General features: G+C 41.0%; 1 protein-coding gene across 5 annotated transcripts in view; it reads left to right on the top strand.

Annotated features, from left to right (window-relative positions):
- SUGCT (succinyl-CoA:glutarate-CoA transferase) overlaps positions 1 to 18,485 on the top strand; it is a 304,201-nt gene that overhangs the window by 31,413 nt on the left and 254,303 nt on the right. For all 5 annotated transcript variants that reach the window (XM_081165186.1, XM_081165185.1, XM_081165188.1 and 2 more), the window contains exons 7-8: positions 4,917 to 5,008; positions 9,897 to 10,040. In XM_081165186.1, coding sequence (XP_081021312.1) covers positions 4,917 to 5,008; positions 9,897 to 10,040 — 236 coding nt within the window. The remainder of the gene's footprint in view (positions 1 to 4,916; positions 5,009 to 9,896; positions 10,041 to 18,485) is intronic.

The following is an 18,485-nucleotide window of genomic DNA, read 5'->3' as shown; positions in this document are numbered from 1 at the left end:
CTTGATTTTCAAGAAACAAAATTATTTTCTGTGTTTAACAAGATATCTTAAGGCTATTTAAAGTCTACATTTTGAGGGTTTAAATGGCTATCATGCAGATGACCCAATACGCAAAGGGAAGCAGATTCTATATGTGTTATTTTCCAACTTGCAGTAAAGTTATGCGGTGTGCAGAATTATGTACCTGAGAAATGGAAGACACAGAAAATTTAGTTTATTTTGAAAAACGAATAGGGCATTGCTTTTCTAAACTTTAAATAAATAGTGTGTGTTTTCATTGCAAACAAACAAGGATGGTATGAAAATTAAAGATGAATGAATTCTGAATCATACCCTGCTGCTTTTGTTTCTCAAATTGATTTGCTCCTTTTCAGTGTTAAATGAAACTGTACATCTGGTAATGCATATTGGCAGTGAGAGATAAACAACATTCCTGTTCTGCTAAGGAGCTAACTTGCTTGGCATGCTGCAGTGGACTTTAATATAGATGCTATTTCTTAGGGTTACTAGAAACCAAATGTGCTTTGATATTTCTGATGATAAGCAGAATCAGTTTCCGATGCATACATTTTGGAGGGGACTTGAAAAGCAGCCGAGAAGCCTTGCTGCAGTCTATGCTCTGTTCCACCAATAAAAGTTTTATCAACTGGAAGAGTTTTGAGTGGAAAAAACACACAGCTAAGACTTTGGGATCTAAGTGACCCCTCCCCCACCGAGAAACAGAAAACAAGGCGTGAAAGGGAAAGACTTAAACGGAGGAGGCCGTTTTGTGAAACAGCTAATTGCTTGTCTTGTGGAAAGGCAATTTAATTGAAGAATCAGGCCTGCCATCTATCCCTGAGGAAGTCTATTCTGTCTATAGCAACCGGTGCCCCAGTTACATCCAGGTTAGATTACTCCAGTTCACTCTTTGGAGTCTTTGGATCATGTTAACAAGTGCTCTGGTACACTTGTGTGGATTATTAGTTTCAGGGCACAGTTCAGAGAGTTGCGTCTTGCTCCTCCTCCTCCTCCTCCCTTGAATTTTAAAAAAAGAATGGTAACAACATAGTAGTGTGGAACCTTTGTCATGCACACATCAAAAAGCTGTTGAGGTCAACAGAAAAAGAAGAAGTTACAGACAAATGATTAGACTCCTTCAAGTGACATGCAATTTATAGCCTGCTGCCACGAGCAGTTTTGCTAGCAATACATTATGTACTAGGGATTTATTAATACCTTCCCTAAATATAGAAATGGGATGCGGGTGGCGCTGTGGGTTAAACCACAGAGCCTAGGGCTTGCCAATCAGAAGGTCAGCAGTTCAAATCCCTGCGATGGGGTGAGCTCCCGTTGCTCTGTCCCAGCTCCTGCCAACCTTGCAGTTCGAAAGCACGTCAAAGTGAAAGTAGATAAATCGGTACCGCTTCGGCGGGAAGGTAAATGGCATTTCCCTGTGCTGCTCTGGTTTGCCAGAAGCGGCTTAGTCATGCTTGCCACATGACCCGGAAGCTGTACGCCGGCTCCCTCGGCCAATAAAGCGAGATGAGCGCCGCAACCCCAGAATCGGTCACGACTGGACCCAATGGTGAGGGGTCCCTTTACCTTTAAATATAGAAAGGAAGACAAGAACAGGATTTTGAGCCCCTTAATAATTTGTGTGTAGGATATCCAAGAAGCTGCCACCTCACATACCAGCTGCCTGTTCATTAAGATCTAGTGAGGAGGCCACCCTGTGTCCCACCTATGGTGGTAATGAGATGGCTTGGAACATGAAATAGGGCCTTCTCAGTGGCTGTACCAGTGTAATGGAACACCTTGCCCCATGAGGTTTGGATGGCTCCATCTTTGATTGCAGCTTGGTTGCTTGTGAAGCCTCTTTCAGTTTGGCAGGCTTTGGATTTGTCCTTCTGAGTTGTTATTAGTGGGAAACTGAGACCCCAGAATAGTTTTGACCCCCTAACTTCAGTGAGTCCACTTAGAACTTACAGTATGGGAAAAAGAAAGTGCACCCTCTTTGACTTCTGTGGTTTTATTTATGAAGACATAATAACAATCATCTGTTCCTTAAAAAGGTAAAGGACCCCAGACTGTTAAGTCCAGTCGCGAATGACTCTGGGGTTGCGGCGCTCATCTCGCTTTACTGGCCGAGGGAGACGACGTTCATCCACGTTCATCCACAGTTTTTCCAGGTCATGTGGCCAGCATGACTAAGCCACTTTTGGCGAAACTAGAGCAGCGCACGGAAACGCCGTTTACCTCCCCACTGGAGCGGTACCAATTTATCTACTTGCACTACCTGCCAACCTACTCGAAAGCTAGGTTGGCAGGAGCTGGGACCGAGCAACGGGAGCTCACCCCGTCACGGGGGTTCGAACCGCCGAACTTCCGATAGGCAAGCCCTAGTCTCAGTGGCTTAGACAGGTCTTAAAATTAGGTGCGTAAATACAACCTCAGATAAAGAACAACAAACGACATCTTACACAGTGTCATGATTTATTTGACAGAAATAAAGCCAAAATGGAGAAATCATGCGTGAAAAACTTAAGTACACCCCTACTACTTCCATAGAAGTCCTACAGAAAATGATTACTTCAAGTTATTGCTGCTTAAGGTGGTTCAACAAGCTATTGAATAATAAGGTGTACTTAGTTTTTCACACATGGCTTTTCCATTTTGGCTTTATTTCTGTTAAATAAATAATGACACGATGCAATATGTCATGTGTGGTTGTTCATCTGAGGTTGTATCTACCTAATTTTAAGACCTGCTAAGGAACAGATGAATGTTGTTATGTCTTCATAAATCACAGAATTCAAAGAGGGTTCACTTTCTTTTTCCCATGACTGTACAGTGGTACCTTGGTTTAAGAACAGCTTAGTTTATGAACAACTTGGATTAAGAACACTGCAAACCTGGAAGTAGGTGTTTTGGTTTGTGAACTTCGCTTTGGAATAAGAACATGTTTCGCTTCCTGTTGAGTGTGTTCCATTTGTAAATGGAGTCCCCCGCTGCTATGGGAAAGCACGCCTTGGTTTAAGGACACTTTGGTTTAAGAACAGACTTCCGGAGTGGATTAAGTTTGTAAACCAAGGTACCACTGTAATTGATATCAACCCATAATTTTAAAATGACAACCTCAAGAGTTTCTTGCATGGTCAACAAGGAGGAAGAACAAATGGAATACTTTTAAAAAAGATGATTCCAGAATGTATTTTAATTGAAAATTTCTTTTAATTTTAACTGTTTTTTTGTGTGTATTCTAACTTTGTACATTGCTTATAGACTACTGTAGTTAAGCGGCATATAATTTTTTAAAATAAATAATATTTTGTATTCAGTTTATTGTTTAGAACATGAGAAGGCAATGAAGGCTACAAATAATGTTTTGTATGTAAGAAGGGGGCATGGCACCAACTCTCTGAAGAACAATATTACAAAGTAGAGATGTGGCAATTTAAAATAGGCTGAATATGGAGTGCATATCAAAATACACCCAGATTAAAGTCTCATGTTGAATATAACTGATCTGTTGAAAGGACTTTGTGATCTGAAAATGTGATGTACTTTTTTAACCCCAGAAAATCTTTAATAATAATAATTTTAAAATTGTCACAAGCCATCTCTGAAGCTTAGATCGTTTGGCTTGCACTTGTTCAATAGCACATAGGTCTGTGTGTTTGGTACATTCTGCTCAACATGTGACAGGCATTTTCTAGACTCAATATTTTATTCTAGCGTATTTGGCAGCCCTATAATTATAAAGATGCATGCAATGCCTCACTTTAAGTTTGGTTTTTCTCATGCTAGAGCATTGCTCATGTTTCTTTGCTTAGTTCATTAATCTTTATTAAATAAAGATGTTGGTTGTTCATAATGGATAAAACTGATATTTGGCAGAACAAGAAGTCTAAAGGTGTTTCTTATTAATTTGTCATTAAGTGGAGAGATCTAGTTTTCTGGATTAAATCTGTGGTGATTCCCTGTGCCTGTGTTCTCTCTGTTTATGGAGTTGGGGCAGCTCCATGCAACAATACGTACTTTGTACCAGGGCATAAAATTTATGTGCATTACATATATTAGTTGTGAGGGGTGTGTACATTTGTTTTGCTGCTTGTTCCTTTAAAATGCATAGAAGCAGCAACTGGAAGAGCAGCTATTTAAATTACAGCAACCATTTTAAAATGTACATCTATAAATAGAAATTAGTGTATGCAGATTTTATGCAAATATATATATTCTTTATTCCTTTTTGCAGCATTTGTACCAGAAGGTGCTGCTAGTCTAGCATGATCTCATACTTTGGACTTCTGATTATGAAAATCTATGACCTCATCAAATAGCATGGACTTTACTTTCTATCTATTGGGGAAAATGCTGCTTTGTCCCAGGGATTATTATTATTTGCTTCTGGAAAGCTTTGAAAGCTTGCTGCAGCCTAACCCTACGCATGTCTTGCGTCTCGAGGTCCCCAGGGTCACCCCAATAACTCACACATCACACAGAATTTTTTGTTTAAGATTTTTGGCATAATTTTGCCCACAACTTTATTAAAATACAAATTTGTGAGTGATTGGGACCTCCTTCCATATACTGTATGCATAATATTCTTGCATGTGTATATAGGAAGCCGGATAAAATGTTGTCTCTTAAGTAGATATAATTTAGCAGCACAAGAGACTTGTGGACTGGATGGTCTAAGCTTTTGCATAATGGCTCTATTAGTAGCAAAGCAATGTGCTTTCATTGATAACAGTAGCCAAATGGAATGCCTGCTTGCCTAGGAAATCTACTAATTTCAGAATGGGAAACTTGATAGAAATGGGTTCCCCTCTTAACTTATTTAGCAAACACACACCATCTTGATTTGCCGAAAAGGTTAGTCACTACCACTGCCCTGTACGTTCTTCTTAAGTTTGTTTTCTCTCTCTTTTTAGGCTATGGCCAAACTGGTCCGAAGTTTCAACGAGCAGGCTATGACTCCGTCGCAGCTGCAGTTTCAGGCCTCTTGCATATCACAGGTCCCCAGGTATGCTACCACAAGTGAAGCACAGTGCTTTTGCTGTAATTCAAAACTTCAGTGTTGCATGGTTTGCAGTAATGGACAGAATTAATGAGATTTAGGAAGTGGGAAACCGTGGAAATAAGATACTGTGTAGTTAAGGATCATCTTGGCATGGTGTCAGGAGTCTCCTCCTCAAGAGTCTAAAACATTGCCTTGATTTCAGATTGATTTCAAGAAAGAACACGTGGGTCCCTGCAACAAAACGTTGCAGTATCCCTGGCACTCAGGTGTGTTACAGGTGTGGGCCTGTGATTTAGGGTGCTTAAAAAGTTAGCATTAAAGAGAAGAGTCCTAGTTCAAAGGTTGGTCTTCACGTGCCACATTTATTGATTTTTAGGTTTTGAATATTTGGGAAGTGCTACTGGTACACATGGAAGACTGTAGCCTTATGAGGCTTTGCCCTCGGGTGGGAAAAATATTGCGCCCGGGAAAGGGAGATGGGAGTCAACAGACACTCAAGGAATAGTTTCGGAGAAAAAGCTTTTATTTCTACTATCCATGAACTGGTAGAAGGAGCAAGTGTGATAAGTCACAAACAAGCACGAGTTCACAGCCATTTGCACAGAGTATATATTCCCCTTCCAGTTCCCTCCCCTTTCTCCTCCCTCAGGAGTCCTGCCTCATGAGTTCCTCTGAGCATGAACAGAAAGCTCCTGTCTTGGGACTCTTCCCAGGAAAGGGAAGGTGAGAAGTCAAGGGGTTTCAGAGTGTTCAAAGATGTTGCAACTGAATGAGATAAAAGTCAGTTCTCAGGCCTGCTCTGACAGAGTCTATTCATTAGCTTTTTGAAGCCTTCTTTTTGCCTACGCACATCATCTTGTGAGAAAAGCAGAGGAAAGCTTTAGCTGTGGATTTTTAGAAGACAAAAGGAATTTTGGACAGTTTTGAGGCCTGGTTGCGGGGGGGGGGGGTGACTTCGGGCCCAGGTGGGATCACCTGTCCTCACCTCCTTCCAAGACAATCGAGTATTAGACTTCTCCATGCTATTAAGTGCTTGGTTTGGCCTTCTGTGAGGTCGGAGAGGACAATTTATGTCTCACTTCTGGCCTACAATTTTGCAAGGCTGCTGTAAGCTACTCTCTCTCAGCCTGGCTTTTGTACTTGCAGTTGGGTATTATACAGTAAACTACGTTGCAGGAGTATATTTCAGTTTCTCACTTTCCTTAGTCTCCCCCCCCCTTCAGATGTTCTGCAGCCCTCAGGGTCACCCTGACTCTGCCAATGATGCTCTGTTGTGCATGGCCAATGTTTTTCTGGCTACGTCAAGTACAACCATGGGAGGACCCATGTCAGTTTTTGCCCTCTCAGTCTCTCAACAGTCCGTGCCCCTGAGTTGAGATGGGGCTGTTTGGGGGGATTAATTCTCCCTCAGCAAGACAGGTGGGAGCCAGGTTCGAATGTAGGCTTGCCCATGAACTCCTTCATTCATGCAAGGTGCCATGCCTGCGCTTAAGCCCTCAATACGGGGCTGATGGAAGGATTGTTAGAGTAACATATGCTCAGCTCTTGGAACACAATCAAGTCATATAAAAATGTGAAATGCTATTACATCTCACTTGTTCTGAAGATTTCAGCAGCTTCATTTTCTTTCTGCAAGGAGAGATGTGAGCAAGAGATTTTAGTTATGTGTTGTGACTAGTAATTCTGGTTTGACAGATACAAAGTTGTTTAAAAAATGGAAGTTTGATTATTTGTTTATTGGAAGAAGTTCTTCTCTCTGATTTGTTTGCAAAAATACAAAAATGGAATAAATCAAAAGTTTAAAAATGTAGCTTATGTAAGTATAGAACTGATTGCTGATTATGTTTTAAACTTAACAAAATAATGTGAAGGTCTAAACAATGGAAAAGCTGAGCCCATCCTGTGTCCTGCAAAGCATGCTGGGAAGCACCATAAAACCCTATTAATTTTATATAAAGCATTAACAACAGTAATAAAGAATAACAACAACAATATTTTAGATTGTAGGCAGGCACTCTCTTATCACTGACATTTGTAAGGCACTTTTTTGGCATCTTTTGGCTGAAGAATGGGATAAAAATGCTTCTAATAATTTAAGTAGCTTGCTGTTTACAATTTTTCCCTGGGCTGTGCAACAAAATAAAATATGCAATATATAGTCATCATTAAGAACCAATAACTCAACCTTCCTTGCATAGAGGCAGCATAAAATCATTTATGGCCCAGGTTTAAAAGACAGTTTAAAACCCTGTGATAAGACGGGACCAGGCAAGGCTCTCTGCCGACTTTCTTCCATAGCTGAAGTGCCGCTACTAAGAAGGCTCTCTCCCTCACTTAATTACTCTTAAAGGAACCTGTCCTAAGGTGTTTAGGGTTTTGTAGGTTAAAACCAGATCTTTAATTGGGTCTGGGAGTGGACTGGGTGCCAAGGCGGCTGATAAATCACTGACATAATTTAATTAAAACTTGTGGTTCTGCTTTGAACCAACTGTGGTTTTCAGGCTATTTTTAAAAGCAGCTCGACATACAAAGCATTTCAGTAGTTAAAATGGGGTGGGAGCTCTATGATATGATAATCTTTATTGTCATTCTCCCATACAGAACAACAAAATTGAAAAATCTACATAAGACATTCAGAAACCAACAAGCCTGCTATCACAACCTGGTTAGCCCCCTAAAACTCTGATACCCCATTTTAAAATAAAATATACTCCCATAGAGACTCCTTACACTGCGTTTAAATCTATTAAAGCATGGATAACTATGGCTATTAGACGATTTACCATCAAGATAGAAGAACTACTAGAAGATTTTCCAATCATAAACCATAAAGGAAAACAATGATCAGCAAGACAGTTCTACATATCCCTCCCTTCTAATTGCTGTGCATTTAAATTGTAATATTGCCACGGCAGGGGACTTTTCTATAAGGTTACAAATTGTGGGCCACTCTGAATGTGTTTCAACTTGAATTGATCCCTATTGAGTTGGATCAGACGTTTAGGTAAAATACAGATGATGATGATGCATCTGGTATTATCATTTGGTTATCAAACTTCTCCTGCAAAGCTTTGATCTCCAGCCAACACATTTGGAAAAAGATTAAAGCCAAAGCAGTAGGGTCTAAAATGCCTGAATAAGAAAAAATGGTGGCACATTCAGAGAACATAATAAATCTAAAAGAGAAAATTACTAACAGTTTCCAAGTCTGCAGTTTCTTATGGTACCTTTTCAGCTTCTTTTTAATTGTATTTGTTGTATGTACTGGGAGACTCTGACTGCATGGGCACTTTAACCTATAATAGTTTACTCCATGGGGTGCCTAACTGGTTTGAAATGTTAGCACAGCATGAGCTCTTTTTAAGGATTATTGATCTTGCTTAATTATGAAGAAGATGACCTAACTGATGCAGATGCCTTTGTCTGGCACGTGGCCATTTTAAAATAACTCACAGAAACATAACCTGAATGATTCTGTGTGCTGGAAGCAATTTTGAGTGGTCTAATCCAAACCCTCATGACTTCCCATGTTGCGCTGGACTTTGCCTCCATATGTGCCATTGTTTAGCAAAGAGAGAGGCTGAAACTAATAAGAAATTGGCTTCTGAATCTGATTTCCATCATGATGAGTTGGGTGTCAGATGATGTCAGATCAACTTCCCCACAAAATATTTAGCCTAATCCTATGGTTCTCATCCCTAAAGAAACATTAAATGTGTGTAACTACATTTATACTGCAATTCCTATGTACTGCTACCCAGAGGTAAACTGCACTGAGTTCAGTGGGGCTTTGAGACACACTCCCATTCATTATTTGTGGCCTTTACCTCTCCTTTGCCTCTGTTACCTCCTCCGTTTGTGAACATTTAGATTGTAAACTCTTGGAGACAGAGATCCATCGTTGTCGTTTGGTTTAATTACATGCTATGCCCATTGGTGCTATGTAAGCAAATTATTATTAACTATATGATTCTTTTCATTCTTACAACCAACCATACAGAGATGGAGCTCTGTCTAACTCAAAAGTCTGGCTACCAGCATTTTAAACACTACTTGATGTAAATAAGCCTTATTTGTGGTGTGTTTGTCCTCCCCTTTTGCTTTCCAGTCCAAATCAACAAGTCCTAAGGAATGTAGATGGTTAAAGTTAGAGAGTTTCCACTTGGAAACTGAAACTTTATTGCCATCATGCTGGAGGGTGGAAATTCATGGAAGAATGAGTTGGAAGGGACCCAAAATAATCTGAATTCAACCCAGTTCTACTCTGGGTGCTCATCATCTGAGGCCCTCTTCCTGTTTTCCCTCCATGAGAGGTCTGCAGGGTGGCAACAGGAGAGGGGGCCTTTTCTGCAGTGGCCTCCTGGTTGTGCAATGCTCTTTCCAGGGAGACTCACCTGATGCCATCATTATATATCTTTAGGCACGAGGAAAAAACTTTCCTCTGTAACCAGGCCTTTGGTCTTTAACTATCTGTGGCATTTTAGTAGTAAGTGGGATTTTTTACTGTATTTCTTTTTCCTCTTGGTTTTCATGTAGCTTGGGGGGGGGGGGCGGTTGTCTGCCTCCCTGTCTGTAAGTTGTTTTGGGTTGCCCTGGGCAAAATAAAGTGACTAACAAATTCAGCAAATGATAATAATGAATAATAAAAAAGTGGGATTATCCATGATCACAGTTAACAAGCAGATCACTTGAGAAGCTTGTGGTCACCTTCATTCTTAGAATCCTTAAACCAAAATAACTTGCTAACATATTTCCGGGGAAGAGTCAAAGCCAAGTCTGTAGCTAATGGCAGTCATTTTACAAAATTTAGAGAAAAATGTTTGTGGTGTAGAGTGTATTGAAATGTCAGTTTTTCTTTTGTCTTATTTTGTCTTATTTCCCCCCCTTCTAGGAAGGTGAGCCAGTTAGGCCAGGAGTAGCCATGACGGATCTTGCCACAGGATTGTATGCACACGGTGCAATTATGGCTGGACTTCTTCAGCGATATAAAACAGGGAAGGGAATGCACATAGACTGCAATTTGCTATCATCTCAGGTGAGGACATATTCTGATATTTGGATAATGAGGACGGGATTCACTTTCTGAATAATCTCTGCAGTATGGCACATGTGGCAGATTTCACTCAGGAGGCTTGTGTGTGTGTTAATAAAGAAAAAATTCACTGCACTAACCGGCTCCTATAAATGACATGATAGGATATCTATGAGGTTGAATTTATTGCACTAATTTAGCAAACTTTTAAGAGCATTTTAGCAAAATGATAAAATATGCATGTGGACTTGAATAGCTACAAGTCTGGTTCCAAAAATAGCAGATCAAGAGTCTAATCTTTGGCATATCTTACTGCCAGGTATGTGGGTATAGGCAACCTAAACTGACTGAAATGGTTAATTATCAATATTATGGAAGACACATACATGCACCTATCTTTCTATGAATAGTACTTACCTTTGATCAGCAATTGTTCTATGCTCATAAAAAGATGGTAAGCAATTTACCAGGCAGAACAGTTTTATAAGCCAAATTTTAGCTCATGTTGAACAAGCCTTAACTATGTACAGTGGTACCTCGGTTTACAAACAACCTGGTTTGCATACGTTTTGGACTACAAACACGTCAGACCTGGAAGTGCGTGTCCCAGTTTGCAAACTCTTTTTGGATTACAACCCATTTTTTTGGATTACGAGCAAATTTTTTTTGGAGGCCCCATTGGCAAAAGTGTGCCTTGGATTACAACCTGTTTTGGTTTACAAACGGACCTCCAGAACGGATTATGGTTGTAAACCAAGGTACCACTGTATTTTGTATTTTCATTTTGTATTTTTCTGTTGTGAACTGCCCTCGGATTTTCAGATGAAGGGTGGTATACAAATTTAATAAATAATAACAATAACTATTTTTTGTATTTTATTCCCCCCCCCCAATGTATCATCTTTAAGTGCATGTGTAATTTGCGGTTCATTAAAATTACCATGAATATTCCCTCTGATTTTGAGTGCTCAGAAGAAATACAGATATTTGTATTTGCATAGGATCCAAGCAATTGATCCTTTTGCTTAGTAGTAAATGCAGAATTTTTTGAAAAAATCTATTTATGTTACTGTTTAGGTAGTAAATTATTACCATAAGCCCACTCTCAGACCCATTGCAAAATGCATGTTGAAAATGCCATTAAAATGTAACTGAAGGGAATAGTTGGGAAGATTTATTAATTTGTTATCCATTAATTTTATTTTTAGCCTGTGCTTCATCCATATCAGGGTGGAAAGGGACGTGGGTGGTGCTGTGGTAAACCACTGAGCCTCTTGGGCTTTCCAATCGGAAGGTTGGAGGTTCGAATCTGCGCCATGGGGTGAGCTCCCGTTGCTCTATCCCAGCTTTTGCCAACCTAGCAGTTCGAAAGCATACCAGTGCAAGTAGACAAATAGGTACTGCTCCAGCGGGAAGGTATATGGCGTTTCTGGGTGCTCTTGCTTCCATCACAGTGTCCTGTTGTGCCAGAAGCAGTTTAGTCATGCTGGCCACATGACTTGGAAAGCTGTCTTTGGACAAATGCCAGTTAACGTAGCCTGACGCGAGATGAGCGCCGCAACCCCATTGTTGCCTTTGACTGGACCTACCCACCCTTTACCTTTTTTTACCTATCAGGGTGGATTACATCTAAATGCACTGTTAAGACAACAAAGCAACTTTCACTAGGTAAAACATCAGAGAATATACACAGAACAATAATACAACAACACAGCACTGCTAGATGCTTCATATGCAGCTGCTTATCAATATTTTTCTTAATTATATACACGGGGGACTCATATACAGAAAGAAAACTTGTGGGAAGAGAAGGCTTCTGTCTTCTTCCCCAGCACTAATAAAATGAGATCCCAGCATGACTGGAAGCCTTAAGGAAAGCATCTCCTATGGTGCCTCCCCTGCTCACCATCTGCCTTTCCAGTCACTCCTGTGCCTATAATTAAAAAGAAGAAAGAACAGATGCATAGCTGTGTACTATGGTATCTAGTAAACATCTTCCAAAGTTAAAGCTGTTACCCTGCTGGGTCACCAACCTTTCCTTGCCCAAGGAGGCACATTTGGAATTTTCAAATGCTGCCCCCAAAATGCTTCTGAGGTGGACAACATTTGGCCTGTCACAAAATGGCTGTCATTGGAGGCATGGCCAGTCACACATTATTGCCTTTTTCTTGCTCATTCTGCATGTTTGTACCTTGCCTACTGGGAAAAACCCCAGAGACAAAAGGAAGTGACGGGGGAACCGGACCAAAAAACCAATGGCTCAGAGCCAGAGAAGAGGAAAAATAATCACATAAACTCTGTTTCTTCCCATTCCTTCTCTTCCTGGTCTGTCCTCCACCCCCTGCTTGCTGTTGCCTTTCAAAACGTGTTGCATCTCTTCTTCCCAGCCACTCCACTTTCTTCTTGGATTCCAATCTTAGCATGAAAAACTGGAGTTCCTCTCTTGTCTACTGAAGGTTGATTAGGCAGAGGTGGTTCTCTTCTCCCTTCTTAACAAGGGGGAAAGGGGGCAGTGAGGGGAGGGAGGAATGTAGAGGCTTCAAGGGCACAATGGGCTGGGGCTGAAGGCTTGCATGGTTGCCATGTTGGGAACACCAGCTCCATAAGGTTTTAATTCTGTGGATTTGCTAAATCAGGCCACAGCTGGATAGTAGCTGATTTCTCACTGGGAGCAGCTCTTTATGAGTTGATCCGAAATTAATGGCTGGGCACCAGCATTCCAAAGTGCCTTGACTATAAACTTTTAACCCCTAACATAAAGTCCCTTTGAAACTTCCCCCTCCACTTACGTTATTTATGATAGTCAACTCGTCTTCTTAACATCAGCATCTAAACAGTATTCTTTAGACGATAGTAAATAAGAAGGAAGTGGTTTTCGTACTTGTTTCCAATTATGAAACTGATCTGTGTCTTCTGTTGTGGCCTGAAAATATCTCTTGGAAGTTTTTATAATATCATTCCTGAATTAATTGTAACCAGTTGAGGAGCAAGCAAACAACAAGAGTCCTGAGCCATTTCAGTTTCTACCATCTGCCTCAGTCTGACATTAAGCAAGGAATCTTACACTTCCATAAAATTCAGCTGTCTTTATTGTGCATTCCCCCCCCCCCAACTTTTGCCAAGGAAAGAATATCACTTTGATCCAGAGAGCTACTCGACTAACCACTGTGTGCCCATTTCCCTCTTAGCCTGCACCCCCAGGCTGTGGGGTGAGCTGCTTTCGAAACACAGGCGTTTCAAGACGTTTGCAATGCAATATGGGAGGCTGCTGGGTTTTTTGGTTTTTTTTTTGAAGGAGGGGGAACCAACACACCTAACTTTCACCCACCTCAAGAAATTCTTCTGCATTGCTGCCTGTAGTCAGCATTGTTAGCATTGCACATTTACTGTAAGCCTCTCTTCTGCTTCTAATTACTTAATTTCATGCTTAAGTCACAAAAATACACAGTATTTTCTTTTAATTCTAGATCAGCTCTGGTTATGGTACTTTCCTTTCCCTTTATTGACAGATTTTCTGCTTAATGATATTTTATCCCATTAGCCATTAATTCTTTCAGTGCAACCCAGTGACTACAGTTGTTCAGATATTGGTGTCTTCAAGACGGGATTCCTGTATGTCAGGGGTGCCCAAACTTTTTTCAAAGAGGGCCAGATTTGACGAAGTGAACATGTGTGAGGGCCGACCAAAGTTTGTTAGAGTTGAAGTTGTTGAGCTTTTTTTTTAGGATTTGACCCCAGTAAATAAACTGCCACAGGGGCCGGATTAGGCCCCCAAGACGGACTTTGGACATGCCTGCAGAAGGTAGTGTTGACTGCTGTAAGATGATTTGCTACAGCACGAGTGAATCCCTGCCAGCACAGAAAACTCTTCCCCAGTAGAACTGCGCTAGCTTCTCCTTTGCTAACTGGCTCAGTTCAAGGTGTTACTATGACACTACAAAGCCCACAACAGCTGATGACCAGCTTACTTCAAGGACTGTATCACCCCATATGTGCCCACTTAGATGGGCAGAACTGGCACTTTTTCTTCCAGTTCCTTTTCTTCCAGTTGTACAGTGGTGCCTCACAAGACGAAAAGAATCCGTTCTGTGATTCTCTTCGTCTAGCGGTTTTTTCGTCTTGCGAAGCAAGCCCATTGAAGGATTAGCGGATTAGCGCTATTAGCGGCTTTTAGCAGCTTTTAGCGGCTTATCTGCTGATCGGATCATCTGATAAGTGGCTTAGCGGCTTAGAAAAGGGGGGGGAGGGAAAAAAACCAGCAGGAACTCGCAAGACATTTTCGTCTTGCGAAGCAAGCCCATAGGAAATTCGTTTTGCGAAGCACCTCCAAAACGGAAAACTCTTTCATCTAGCGAGTTTTCCGTCTTGCGAGGCATTCGTCTTGCGGGGCACCACTGTATCTTTCTCTATTTTTCTCACTTGGATATTCTGTGTTCTCTGAAAGAAACCTAAGATACATGTGTTCATCATTCATGCAAACATATGCACACATTCCAACCTCTGTACTTCCATTTGTCTTCCTCGGGCAGCCTCTCGTTTGCAGGCCCCCTGGTTTCTCCTCTCCTAAACTTGATAGTTTGTCTTTCCTTGTTTGGGGTTCAGTGTTACTATCACACCTGCTGTTTTGGCCAAACATATTTGGGGTGATCAGATGCAAGGGAGGCAGAGAGCTCAAATACCTTTTAAAAGTTCCACAGAAGATGGAATTTCAGCAAGCACAGCTTGTCATGCAGGGGTGAGAAAAAAGAGATGTTGAAATATCCTCTGCTCAGCAGCTGTTAAACAAGCTGCACTTTTCACCAGCAATTAATTTTTTGTAGATAATCATCTGAACAAAGACAGACCATGGACTGCCAATTCCATGTCTTCCAGCAAGTCTCAGTGTTGCTGCATGATTTATTAATCATATAATATGACTTTTAGCTTTAATTGGGTTGTTCAGCTTATTTTGTAGCTGTTGCTTTAACAGTGTTTTATAGATTGTAATTGATTCACTTATGATTTGTTAATAATTCTATATTATTTATGTTGTATTTATGATGTTCTGTTATGTTAATAATATTTATCGTTTCTAAGCTGCTTTGGGATTCATTTGAATGAAAAGCGGTAAAGGAATATAATCAGCCTCAAATAGATTGGAATGTAGGCTTCCTAGCTCCAGCATTTTTTCCACCAAAGTTCACTAGCTGCTAGCAACCATAACATAAATCAGGGGTCATTAAGCTTTTTGGGTCCGTGGGCACATTTGCAAACGGAATACACTCTCACGGACACCCCACACGCACCACAACCAAGCACACACCACAACCTTCTCTACTAGCAACTGCAGAATTCTTCTTTTGAGCTCTCTTTCACATTTCAGTTGTAGGAGGGGGGACCCTGTGGACATTAAGGAAGGGCTTCCACAAGCGCAGGTGCACCTGTAGGTCTCATGTTGGCAATCCTTGACATACCTGGATTATTTTCATTTACGTTTGAGAGAGCTTTGCTTCTCAGAATGTTACCTGCTCAATCAGCCACATTATTTTTCATCAATCAATGAAGATACAGATATAAGGTTATTTATTCAGATTTTGTTAAGTGCAGAGGGGCATGCAACTGAAAGAGGTCTGAAGAAATGCCAGAGAGGTTTTTTTTTACTCAACATGATCTTTTCAGCATTTGAACATTTTGGGCAAGTACATATCTGAAAATGCAGAATCAAAATAAGTTTGAAAATAAATTTTGTCTTCTATTTGTAATAATTGTGGGGTGGGTTTGGGGATATGTACAGTATGGGGAGAGGGGAGAAACCTCTGTATGTATTTAAACTCTGTATGCCCAGAAAGTTAATACAGGCAACTCCCGACTCACGTGGGGTTTGCGTTCCTGGCCACTGCCTGCATCAGTCTGTTCTGCCCCTGCGCCATCTTCTTGCAGTGCCAGAAATGACACGTGTACCATCCACAACTCTAATGCGCACGAGTGGGGAGTTGCCTGTATTAATTCAGCCATATCCTAAATCAAATAGAGTTCTAAATGACACTTTTCTTTTGAGCAGTGCTGTCTTTTGACATCTGAATGGCTGAACATCCATTTGTACTCAAGACAACACAAAGGGTTCAAAGGAATGCAAAATAGCTGGGTGATCAGTGGGCGCATTGGAGCTGCAAAGATGGAAAGCTGAATCTCTCATGTTAAAAACTTGTCCCATTTCAAATGCAACTCGCCTCCAGAGATTTGTTCTGTATGTTACCTCACAGCTCAGTAGGACAAAAGCACGTAGTAATAGGCAACTTTCAAGTGTCTTTTTAGCCTTAAGGCCACTTTTTTTGTTCATTCAGTTACCACAGTATAGGAATGTAGAGAGCCATTTGCCGCCTTGATCTCTCTGTCTCTGTAGTATGAAGCAAGAGTTCGTAGCACTGTAGACTGCGGTGTAGACGGTTGAAAGAAAGCATGCTTTTGAAATATTTCCTTTAAAAGGCATTCTGTGAAAGCAAAGGGTCATTGCTATTTGAAGATTCTTCATTTTCTCAGCTACTAGAAAGACCTTCCCAGCTTAATGGAAATAAGCAAAATTCCTGCCCTGCTGAAACCACATGCTGTTGAAACGTTGATCACACGTTGGTTGGTTTTTAAGCTCAACACTGAGCTGGAACAGGGTAACATATATTAGTAACATGCATTGTTTCTTACTTATAAATCTCTTGAGAGTTCTTCATGGTGTCCACTAACTTTTATAGAATTTCACAGGCCTCTTCCTGGGAACTGGCAGTGCTAATGTGGGTACCTACCACATGATTTAACCAACTCACTTAGCCAAATCCCAAGTCGTTACTGCAGTTGCATAGATTCTCAGCCATGCAGAAAGCTACTGTTTATTGGTAATAAATAGATTGCATGAACAAGCAGCTAAGAGAGAGAATTTAACCACAGCAGCATATGAAAGCAAATTTGCTAACCTCTGGTTACCCTTACTGGATATCACCCAAGAAGATAGTTCCTTCTCCAGCAATTGATGCTGCACCCTAGAAATCTGTGAGGCTTTTATGAGGATGGGGCTAGCCTTCCCTCTGCTCACATCTTTCAACAAGGCATTGCCAACACTCATCTGCCATACATCTCTCACCCTTGCATGGCATTTTGTTTGCCCGAGGAGGGCCAATTTTGACACTTCACCATTCTGTTCCTATCCTTTACTGTCATCCATAAATGTGCCAAGTATAAATATTTATTGGGCAGGGCTATGAAGCTGTTTGTGTTGGGTTTTGTTGCTTTTCACCACTTCTAATTGTGGTGGATAAACTAGGAGGAAATACATCTTTGGGGTGTATCTAAATTTAAGAAAGCCATATGAAGATGCAGAATGCCCAATTATTTTCAGTGAATTAAGATAAAGAAAATGGTTTGTTAAAAATTTATTTCCCATCTTTTCACTTAACTCTTAATACACATGCTTGCTTGGGACATTACATACATATAATTTTGACAGAGTCACAGTAATGACACTTTGTGGGATTTTTAAAAGCCTCTTGAAACACGATTCCCTCTTTTCTGCCTGTTCTTCCCCTCTGGCACTTAGTGTCTTGTTTCCCTGGCTGTCTGATTTTTGGTTTTAAGACCATTAAGTTTTAGCATTACACAGGGGAATTTCAGTTTTGCTCTGATATTACTAGGTGTGTAGAATGAAACATGTGACATGATCATCCTTTGTGATTGCAGACAGAAGAATTCAAGTGTGTGTGTGTTCAATAAATTGAAGAAGGAGTGTTTGGTAAATATAGACAGACATGGTATATATTTACAGCAGGTAGGTCTGTCTGTGCAAGTGAATGAATGCTGAGACTGTATCTTTTGGGACAACTGCTTTCATGTCTAAAGGCCACCCCTTTGGGTTTGCTACTTAAGATGGAAACAAAAAATGCCTTGTAGGCTTTAAAGAAAACTCTGTAACCTGCAGACTAAATAATTGGGTAATGGGATGCATTATTTTGTCTTACCTCCTAAGGATTGCAAAGCATTTGGAAGCTCTGGTGAATGTCAGCTCTCTTGCAGCTGCTGTGGCCCTAGAAGAAGACGAAATTCAAAATATCCCCAAAACACATGCAAACAATAGACCCAGACGTATTAAGAAGGAGGGAAATGGTCCTATAAAGCAGTTTCCTACGCCTTAGGGAATTCTTTGGTGAGGAAGAAGCTGTTGTTGTTTAGTCGTGTCCGACTCTTCGTGACCCCATGGACCAGAGCACGCCAGGCACTCCTGTCTTCCACTGCCTCCCGCAGTTTGGTCAAACTCATGCTGGTCTCTTCGAGAACACTGTCTCACCATCTCGTCCTCTGTCGTCCCCTTCTCCTTGTGCCCTCCATCTTTCCCAACATCAGGGTCTTTTCCAGGGAGTCTTCTCTTCTCATGAGGTGGCCAAAGTATTGGAGCCTCAGCTTCAGGATCTGTCCTTCCAGTGAGCA

Source organism: Podarcis bocagei, assembly GCF_964188305.1.
Source record: "Podarcis bocagei genome assembly, chromosome: 12".
Taxonomy (NCBI): Eukaryota; Metazoa; Chordata; class Lepidosauria; order Squamata; family Lacertidae; genus Podarcis; species Podarcis bocagei.
This window is presented reverse-complemented; position numbering and strand designations above follow the sequence as displayed.